We start from the raw sequence: 10,748 nt of genomic DNA on the forward strand, positions 1-10,748 counted from the left end.
GAATTAGCTATAATATATGTACCCTATGTGACACAACAATCAACCTACAAGATCGTGTATACATCCCTGGTGGCTATGTTCCAGGTTTTTCATCGAGTTCTGCAAAAACAGAGTAATAACGAATCAATTTGAACTCGAAGATGAATGATAGAAGAAAGTAAAATTTCCGATCATGGTAGATTTAGATTTTATACTAACTAAATATTTGTATATAAATAATACAGTATATCGATAATGGAACTTACGGTAAAAACAGAGTAAACCCTAACTGCACTACAAGTTATTGGAAACAAGAAGATGAATTCCTTGAATTTGGATCTATTGGAAATTATACTAGCGAAACTATCTTTAAAGAGCATCACAACTTGCAAGTTGGTTTGCAAGGAGCGGAAATCAATCGTGGAATCCGAGTTTCTCCGGGAGCTTTTCCATTCCATCAAAACTCGCATTCTTCGTGGTCGCTCTTATGCGGCGATATTAACGAAGAATTCTTGGCTCACTACGGATGTGAAAATTGGGGACTTTCACGATCTCTTGGTTTTTACATCTCTTCTTTCCTAACCGACGAATTCGAGAACCACAAGGACCATTCCAAAAAACAAAACAGTTAGAGTCGTGCCTTACACGGATGTCGGATTAGTTTTGGTCTGTTTGAAACCTGAATCCCTCGGGAGAACCTACTATGTGGCTAATCCTATTTCACGACAATGTGTGAAGATCCCTCCTCATCCTTGGCCTCCTCAAACTCGACTTAGAATATTCAGACCCGTACCCTCAGGACTCGTCACAAAAGTTGAGAACGGCGTCCTTTTAGGTTACAAAGTTGTTGTGATGAACACAAGTTACATCATCGATGTCATAACTTTACTGATCTCTTCATCTGAGACTGGCTTGTGGAGTGTCACCACTCTCCATTCTTCTATCCTTTTGCGCCGTATTGTTTGGTACAATCCAGTTAACTTGAACGGAAGCCTTTACTGGCTCGGTAACAAACAGTGTAACCCTCATATTCAAGTTGTTGTATCACATGATTTCTACGCTGAATCTAATCTCTGCCAAGTTTTACATTTCCCAGACTTAGATAACAAATCAGAATTTAAAAGACCTTGCACAACTTCTCAAGGGTTTCTTATGTATATGAACATAAGTTTAGAGCACAAGTTAAGTATATGGAGGCTAGAGAGCGGGGAATGGAAATTAGTAGCTCAAATATCTCCAAAGACCGCGTTCGATTACATTCCGCTGGCAATAAACCCTTTTGATTATAATACAGTCTACGTGCAGAGGAAGATGTCTCATTGTTTGGCATCTGCTAACTTGCACAAAGGCAAGTTTGGGGACCATAGCAGCTGGTTCCACCTTTGCTCTCCCACGATGGTTGTATCGGATCCCTTCCACACTTGCTTCTCATTCATTTTTCGTAATTAATTTTTGTCTATTATGTGATATCAATGTGAAGGCAACTTGCAGTTCATATGGATCACTTTGAAGTATTTATTCCATATCATTTATACCTTCAGAATCAATACTTACATGTTCGGTGTTATGTTATGTACCTAAGTAACCTAAGAAGCTTAGTCTTCTTCACTCAAACAGCCTGCAGCTAAAGATGAAAGGATGATCAAAATTGATGTACTTTGTCCAGTATGGCTGATACTTGCTTATCGCCATCTCTGTCCATGGTTTCATGTGTCCGTTGTAATGTATGACAGCTGATCTTTCAATCTTCTTGACATCTATTCCTTTATCATAACCCAGTCCAAGTAAGTGCCATTTGCCCTGAAGCGGTAGTGTCAGCTTGTAAAACGTTATGAGCCCTGGTGGCAATGTTCCAAGTTTCCATAAAGTCCGGTTTTCATTCTGCAGAAACAGAGGAACAAACGAATAAATTTTAACTTAACCTACAAGCTATACAAAACAGAGACGCAGATGAATGATAAGTACCAAAAGTAAAGAAGAAGAACTGACCAGGTCTTGCCAAAAGTGATAAGTTTCTGTAATGTTGTTCTTTTTCCACTCTTTCAGGTCAAAGATGTTCATCCCATAAGCCCATGCGCAGTATTTCGGATCAAAGTTCTCTGAAATGTGTTTATCACTGAAGTTTACGTAAGTGTCAAGGCGATGGAAGGTGACACCACAAGTTTCTACTGCACCGTTCACTTTCCCTTTAAGATCTATGGACCACAGGGGAGTTAAATCCTTCTGAACAACCACATCATCGTCAAGAAACAAGATTTTCTCTAACTTTGGGAAGATCCTCGGGATGTAGAACCTCAAGTGGTTAAGCATTGATATGTATTTCGGGTACCGGTACTTGAGGTTTTCTGAGCCTGATTCAACTGATTCAGATCTATCTGTCTTGAAGTAGAACTTCTTCATAGCTGCTGACTCGAGCTGTCTCAAAACTGGGGAGTAAGATGAGTTGAGCCAAGAAAAATCTTCGAACCTTTGGACATGGATGGTTGCGTCTCCAGGAGGGTTTAACAGAAACCACATACTCATTGCTCCAAAATTGAGTTTATCAGTCACAAGGTGAAAAACATGCCTTGAAGGATCCTGCCAAAAACAAAACCAGTAAGTTTAAAGCTTTTGTTCTTGCATCACTCTTGAGTCTTACCAGTGATTGATCATTACCTCTGCATTCATTACTGTGGAGTTGACGACAACTGACGCAGCCAACACATTATCAGAGAAGAGAGCGTAGTGGTAAAGTTTTGGATTCTCCAACTTCTCCCTTCTTGGAAAATTTCTCATTGGTAAAGGCAAGAGATGATACTCTAGAGTCAAGCGCATGGTCAAGCAGTGGAGAGCATCTGGTAGTGCCTTGGAAGCCAGCTGAGTCAAGAACGTTGTATAAGTTTGCGTGTATTCGAGTTCTTCTTCAGCTGCTTGTAGCATTGCTCTCAGCTTATTTGTCACCAGCTTGCATTCATATAGCTGCTCTTTCGCCCTAGCCAGTATTTGTCCCATGTCTCTTATAGTATCAAGAACTCTGCTACAATAACAAAAGGATCAGACATTTTTAGACTAGATTATTTCATGAGCCTCATCTTTTGAACATTAGGCACTGCTGATAATATTACCTCTGCAGTTGATCAGTATCACTTGATTCTTCCTCCGATGCTATTTTGGCTAGCTGTGTTTCTAGTTCTTCGTGCAAGGCGAGATTGTTTGTCAACTTTGCAAGACCACTGTAAACTCGTGCCATAATGATTTGATCTTGCATGAGACGTAACATATCTTCAAAGTTGTTGCCCCTCCGGTATTCATTTTTCCAAATGGTGTAGTTTCCTAGTGGTGCAGAATCGACTGATCTGGAACGTGCAAGGGCTGCCTTCTCGAATTTGTGGATAGTGTCGTCATTCATCAGTTCATCAGCCCGTTTCACTCTTCTTTCATGTCTTAGGCTCTTGAACAACACAACATGACATAACAATCAGATAAAAGCAACCTAATTACGAATGTGAACAGAGTAAAGAAAGATGAAAAGTTACCCTTTCAGACAACATCTCTGGTGTATCATTCAACGCTTGGGATCCTTTTCCTATCCAAGTTCCATGGCCAAAATCAGGAACCATTTTATCTTCGTTTCCCTTTAAACAATAGGTGAAAAGACACAAGCAGCATCACTAACTCCGTAACAGTCAAGAAAAGTAGAGAAGAACCAAAAGTATCAAGTTAAAAATCAAAACCCAATTATGATAAGTCTTTACCTCAGAAGAAGTTACAACTGAATGATACTTCTTCTTGAGTGATTCAAGGCTCAAAGGATTCTCAGTGGATGTGGTGGCGTTGAGAACACCAAGGACCTGTGTCAAACGCTGGTTAGTAAGTATTTGTGCTGTAGCAACAAAAGGAGAACGGAAGCAGCAAAGGTTGATACTTGCCTCTTTTGTGAAAAGAGATCGAACAGATTCTAGAGCTTGATGTTCCCTCCAGTCAAGATCCTGAAAACATCCATTCAACAATCTTGTAATTTCAATATTTCTTTTCGAATCTTCAAGTACAATGTGGTGATGAAGTTACCTTGTCGATGAAGTTACTCCCGGTGTTATCTTTATCTGAAAGAATTTGCAGAAGTAAGAACAGCTTCATAAAGAATTACTGAAACTTGTAAGAATGATAAAGAAAATACAAAAGAACCTCTCAAGAAAACTAAAAATCTACGATCATCAAGTGAAATCAAGAAAAACGAAAGACTGATATAGGAAAGAAACGGTCAATGGTGAAACAGAAATCGAAAACAGAGAAGGGAAGAAAGGATCAATGGTGGAAGAAGAAAACGAACCAAAAGATGAACGCGAGTGAAGTCTGTAGCCGATCATGACGGTGGAATAAACGAGAAATAAGAGAAACCCCATAATCACCGGAGTCACCCATCGATAGAGGTCTCTGCACCTAAATCTTCGTTCGTTTCTCCTCCCCACCATCGCAAACGTGAAACCCTAATCGAAACCCTAGGAGCCGATCGCTAAATTCAGTTTCTCTCTCACACTCCAATATGCTTTCTCTTTGCTCTTCTCTGATATGTGTAGAAGAACTCTAACAGAGTATTATTTCAAATCGGCTTTTATATACGCAGATGAGAGCCTTAACGTCGTCGTTTCAACCCCATGGCTTGGAGAGCGTCTAACGACGTCGTTTACTCAGTAGCTTAGTAAAGGATATAATGGTAAAACGGCCTCGTTTCAGCTGTAATGCCAGACTGGCAAAAGTAGGCCGTCAGATTTGACCTTATTGGGCTTTAGCAAACCTAAGCCCAAAATTATTTACAATTAAAAATCTGAATATAAATAGTAAAATCGAGATTAACGAGAAGATTCAGATCCTAAACTTTCTCCACCGGATCTCGAAATCGGAGACTCAGCAGCCAAAAAAACGATGGCCGCCGACGGGATATTTCGCAGCATCTTCGAAGGATGTATCTCGGGACTCGATTCCGCCATCGAGAGGCGTCCTTACCACAAAAACTGCGGATGTGCGCTCCACGATAAATCAAGCGGCGTTGGAAAAAATCAAAATCAGAAACGGCCGCCGTCTTGTCGCCGACACGGAAGCTCAGAGAGCATCTCGTTCCCGATCCGAAGATCTTGGAGTGAAGGAAACATCATGGCTCTGAATATGTTTCCCTCATCGTCGTCTTCGTCTAATCTCCAATCTCTTTCGTCGTCCTCTTCTCTCTCAAATCTGGCGTCCGATTTACCGGTTGATGAAGCTGCGACGGAGGTTCCGAGTAGATCTAATCAACAGCTTCGATGGACGATTGACGAGGATGATTGATGATTGAATGATTGATTGATTGATGATCAATTCCAGGTTGTTTTGTTGTTAACTTTTTGCTAATCTACGTTTGGGTTTAATTAATTTCCTTAATAATCTGTATTTGAGGACAAAAATAAACAACAATTTAAGTGTGCCTTTTTGTATATATATATATATATATATATATATATATTTTTTGTTTTTTTCATTTTTGTGAAAGAAACGAAAATGTTTTGAGGGATGTTTACAATTGGAATTTTGAATGATTAGCTCGTGGAGAGGTTAATTTGTTCTTCTTATGTATGTAGAGAGCAAAAGTAATTTAGGAATCTTTGGCAATGAAGCATCGTATCTCTCGTTGTAGTTTATTGTGAAAATCCCATGCGTCATGCAATACCATTTGTCATTGGTTTTGTGGTATTGTGTGTGAGCTCAAACTCGAGTTTTAACGATGGCAAGTATTTATTAACATCAAATGTGAAATCCTCGTTGTGATCATAGTAAAGAGTTGAATTGGCCTTTTACTAAAATCCCCTCGATACAATAATCCTCAAATCACACCTACTATCACCTTCAAGGAAAAAACAAATTGAGTTATTTTCTTGTATGTTTCTATTGTCGATTGGTCAAGACCCCTCGTGGCCGTAATAACCTCTCTTGGTTGCTGCGTTACGGTTGCGTCTGTAATAGCTGAATGGCCTTGTCCTCGGAAACCGAACCTATGGGATTTGTATATCCGGATAGCAATAAAAATAGCAAAGAGGGTGATTGCTACGCTTATGGACACGCTTACATAAACATTGCCTAAAGGACCTGCATATTAAATATTTTATAGACTCTGTTTAATTTAGATTGTTTTTCATAATAAAAGTAAAATTATTTATAAGGAAATTAAACATGCTTTTCGTATGAACTGGTTTATCAATAAAAATCAAGTTATTTTTCAAAGTCAAATACCAATTTAGTAGTAGGCTACATGTCATGGTTTATCGTACTATTTTCTTTTCAAATCCGTATAATAAATGTAGCTAAGATAATTCATAATATTTATATTTGTATAAATGTAGCTAAGATAATTCATTATATATATATATATAGAGGAAATTGAGATTTTGGTACATTTTAAAAACTTAATTGGAAGTTGATGTTGTTGTTATTTGTCCTTTTTACATTTGATTTCTTAAAAATATTCCCCTAATTTCTGGTGATATACTATATGTTTTTAAAATGTAAGGAGTTATATATTATGACATATCATATTTATAATTTGGTGTTGTATATATTACCAAAATTGTTTCGAATCTCACATACACACATTCCTCTTCTATTAAAATTCAGGACTCAGAACTTTTTCACTCTCTCTCTCTTCCGGTGCTCGACGGCGACAACACGTAAGCAGACGAACTTAGATCTAATTTGTTTTGCGAATTTTGTTTTTCGGTTCTGGTAGTAATTGCGTTTTGTTTTACAATTGAATTCATCTAAATAATATTGTACCAGAACAAACTGTGTACAATCGAGGTCATGACTTTTTAACCATCTCTTTTTGAACATTATTTGTCTAAACCAAATTTGCATGACTATTAGTATCCAAGACATTATTCTTACGTAATATTAGATTGTCAAACTCATATCTTTCTAAAATCGATAGCTACAAATTTTGATTCATTGATCAGTTCTTAGTTGCAATTTCTCATATTACTTTTGTTTCATAATCATATAAGGTATTTGATCATTAGGTGTTTGATCTCTATTGAAAATTTTCTCGATTATTTGTTTAGTACTTTGTTGATATTCTATAGTGATAATTGTGACATCGTCGATATTAATACATGAGTATATATATTTAATAAGGTTTTATATACGGACTACGACATTCTAGCGTGTGACATGTTAAGATTCAATTCGATCGTAATGATGCCTACTGGATTATTAATTTTTTTTACTAGTTTATTTAATGAGTGGATAATTATTTGAAAACCACCAAAGGTTTCTTCGATTTGAAGTTTTTTCACGGAGGAAAATCATTAAATTATATACAAAAAATATCTTGATGAGAAAAAAAAACAAGAGAAATAGATCGACATGGGGTTTTTTTTTCCTTTATTTATTTCTTTCTTAGCTTCTATTTTCTATGAGTTCCCTTTTTTCGCAATAAACTGTTTATAAATAAATGAATCTTGATAACAAAGTACTATATTTTATATAATTATAACAAGAGTTCTCGACGAAACAAAAATAAAATCTAAGAAAAACCCTAGACGCCGAGTCACAGATCTTCGGCCTACACACACGGGTATGACTTTTTGTTGCTAGAATACTTTTCATTGTTGTTAACTAATCACGATTATGAATTAGGGTTTACTAACTCTTAGATAATTAAGATTTGCTATTATCACAGCGATGATTAACCTATAGGAATATGTGATATTTTAGTTGCTTCAGACTCGCGCGGACATGCAATATATATATATATATATATATATATATTACTAATTACTAATTGGCAAAATAAAGATGATCTATATACTTATTTAGAGTACACAGTGGTTATTGTGAAATCATTGATATTAATTTCTTGTTTGTTATATTAGCTATCATGAATGCTAATGCTCTTGGGATTGCGATGATAACTGAGCAATGTGCATGGTGGGGGTGCTTCACACACCCATCAGGATCAGACTATTGCGGGAAGGGCTGCCTAACGATAGCTTCTCATGTTTCAAAACAAAAACACCCGATTTTGATGTCAATCCCATTTTGTTCGATGACTGAATATTACATTGCCAAAATTTTGCATTTTTTAAAGGCTAAAAGGGATAGCGGAGTTCCTCACTTGTCTCGAGATTTATTTAGAACTCCCCCTTGGAAATCAAGTATGTATAGTAATATAATATTTCTTCTATAAATTCTATTGTCCTTCTTATAATATTTGTTATATTAACTCTTGAGTCTCATTGGAGAGATATTTTCCCGTAGGTATCGTGGAATGCCAAACAACTGGTTGTTCATTGGCTCATATAAGATTCCTATAAGGATGAATTTCAAGTTGATAGAAGTTCATAGCAAAATGATCGGTGAAGTGCGGACGGGAGTTATTACCGAGGCGATTAGTGAAATGAGACATTGCATTTTCAAACCGTTTTCTAGAGAAGACGACAATAAATGGGAACTCCACCAGTATTCAAGTCCGGATTTTATGAAAAAAGCAGTCTATGTGATGTATTGCGGCGAGTATACAATACCTGTCAGAAAAAGAAAAAGGCCTCAGAAAAAGAGAAAATTTGATGAACCATTATCAGGTACCAACTCCCAACTCATATCTAAGTGAAAAATTTCTTTCATACGTCATGTTTGTTTTTGACACACCATTATAATGATGTATATATGTGATGCATAGCAAACAAAGGAGTCATTACATCAAAGAAGACTAAGAAAAAACCTGTCATAAAAAGAAAATCGCCTCAGAAAGATAGACAGATTGAAGAACCATTATCAGGTACTTCTTGTAGTGTTCGTTCATATATGTCATGTTGATGCTTTTTTTTTTTTTTTTTTTTTNCTAACTTTTTTGGAAATTAATTAAGCAGCAGAGTATGAACAAACTGATTGCTTAATAAGGTTGTACTCGGAAATGGAAAGTTTGGAAAGGTATATATGTCTTCTTGATTTCGCTCAAACTATATATTATACGCTTTAGCCTTGTAACCTTTGTTATTATCTGAAATGGGTCCTAATTAATTTAATGTCACAGGGCCGTTGCGTTGTTCGCGGCGTCGTCTCCTCAAAACGCTGATAAGAAGGATACTTTTGCATCTGTATCTAAGGAGATACGACGACAGATGGAGAGTGTCAAGTCACATATCCTAACAAACGGGTCAGTTTCTTTAATGTAGGTCATAGCTTTTTCTGATATCATTAATTTCAGTGTTCGAAAAAGCATTCTAAGCGTCCGCCTCCGCCCCGTCTAGGCGCTAGGCGCTATATTAACGCCTAGACGACCGTTTTGACCGCCTAAAATTATAGTATCATCATTTTAGTGTATTTTTAAAATTTTAATTGCACAAATTTAAAATTTATTAGGTTTATTTCTATAAACATAATTATAAATGTTTAATATGTTATTTAAAATGAATTGAAATAATTATTTTATCTATTGTTTTGTTTTGAATTTAATATTTTTATTATTCTTATACATATTTTGTATAATTATGTATATAATATCATATATATATTAGTTTATATATTAGTTTATAGTGTAAACGTCTAAACCGCCTAAAACCGTTTAGATTTTAATTAGGCGTTCTAGGCGCCAGACGTTGGATCACCGCCTAGGTAACGCTTAGCGCTTTCTTGAACATTGATTAATTTTTATCCATATATCATGATGTTAGTAATTATTATTATTATTTTTTTTTTTTAATTTTTTTTTTGAGTGATGTTAGTAATTATTGTACAGGGGAAAATTGAATAATCAGGCCAGATGTTCGAGAGAGCATGCTGAAACATTCCGAGGTAAAAAGAAATATTAAAGAAATCAAAATCACGTTGATCTCTCTTCTTTGATTTACGTTTCAAATTTAAGTTTTAAGAATATCTACCCTAGGGTTGGAGACAAGCCATTCAAAAGTGAAGCTTGAGAGCGAAGGTCTAGCCAGGGGCGGATCCACCTTATTTAAGGGTGGTGCATGTGCACCATATGAAATTATAAATCGTTTAATTTATACGTAAATTCTTAAAGTTAGACGTCCTATTAAAAATAGTAGGAATGCACCATATTAAAAATGAGGTCACGGGTTGGACGTCCTCTATGTTCCAATTTTATAGTTTTTTGCACCTGATGACAAGTTTGGCTAGATCCACCACTCGGTCTAGCTCATGTTCATTTTATTGCATCATTGTTATTGTTTATTTCTTTCTTTCTTTCTTTTTGCATGTTGTTGTTGAAATTATAAATAGGTATACATAAGCTTGACAGCTTCGCACGGTTGCACTCAGAAACAGGAGGTTTTGAAAGGTATATATGTTTTTGAAGTATCAGTCTCCTATATGAACCGAACCGCCTTTTACCTTTACTAACCTCTTTTTTCAGGGCGGTCGAATTGTTCTCGTTGGCTCGTCAAAACGTTGAGAAGAGATTGAAATCTGGAGCCGAACAGAAGAATTCCTCAGANCCACGTGGAAGCAATGCTCACATTCCGATATGGACCGTATGCTCTCTCTGCTCGCATACTCTGATAAACAAATCGGACATACAATTCCATTATTCCCCGGAAGCCTTCTACTTTCTCCCAACTCTATTTTCNGAACATCAAATCACATATCCTTACAGCAGATGGAAACCCTATAAAGATTAAGCTTGAGAGCGATCCTTAGAGTATGTTACACCCTGATTTTACTATATGGAATCCATGTTACGAGGAATCCTGATTTTCGTTTGGCATGATGTATTGATTTCTTGGGTCTTGCCTAAAATTCCATATATG

The 10,748-nt window shown here is 36.4% G+C and overlaps 3 protein-coding genes and 1 pseudogene across 3 annotated transcripts in view; 2 read left to right on the top strand and 2 right to left on the bottom strand.

Annotated features, from left to right (window-relative positions):
* Nucleotides 298-1,428, top strand: LOC109133389 (annotated as a pseudogene).
* Nucleotides 1,460-4,430, bottom strand: LOC104793622 (putative galacturonosyltransferase 2). Its single transcript, XM_010520017.2, has 8 exons — nt 4,289-4,430; nt 4,027-4,061; nt 3,714-3,947; nt 3,495-3,593; nt 3,084-3,409; nt 2,635-2,992; nt 1,969-2,556; nt 1,460-1,860 (listed from the first exon to the last, which is right to left on the bottom strand). Exons 1-8 carry the CDS (start codon nt 4,428-4,430, stop codon nt 1,585-1,587), a joined length of 2,058 nt encoding a protein of 685 aa, XP_010518319.2. The 3' UTR covers nt 1,460-1,584.
* On the top strand, nt 4,808-5,554 carry LOC104793623. The gene has a single exon (XM_010520019.2). It carries the CDS (start codon nt 4,882-4,884, stop codon nt 5,278-5,280), a length of 399 nt encoding a protein of 132 aa, XP_010518321.1. The 5' UTR covers nt 4,808-4,881; the 3' UTR covers nt 5,281-5,554.
* Nucleotides 10,560-10,748, bottom strand: part of LOC104699479 (putative RING-H2 finger protein ATL21A) — a 3,497-nt gene continuing 3,308 nt past the window's right edge. Inside the window, exon 3 of the mRNA XM_010414783.1 lies at nt 10,560-10,606. Coding sequence (XP_010413085.1) covers nt 10,560-10,606 — 47 coding nt within the window. The remainder of the gene's footprint in view (nt 10,607-10,748) is intronic.

This window comes from Camelina sativa, chromosome 6 (genome assembly GCF_000633955.1).
Source record: "Camelina sativa cultivar DH55 chromosome 6, Cs, whole genome shotgun sequence".
Classification (NCBI taxonomy): Eukaryota; Viridiplantae; Streptophyta; class Magnoliopsida; order Brassicales; family Brassicaceae; genus Camelina; species Camelina sativa.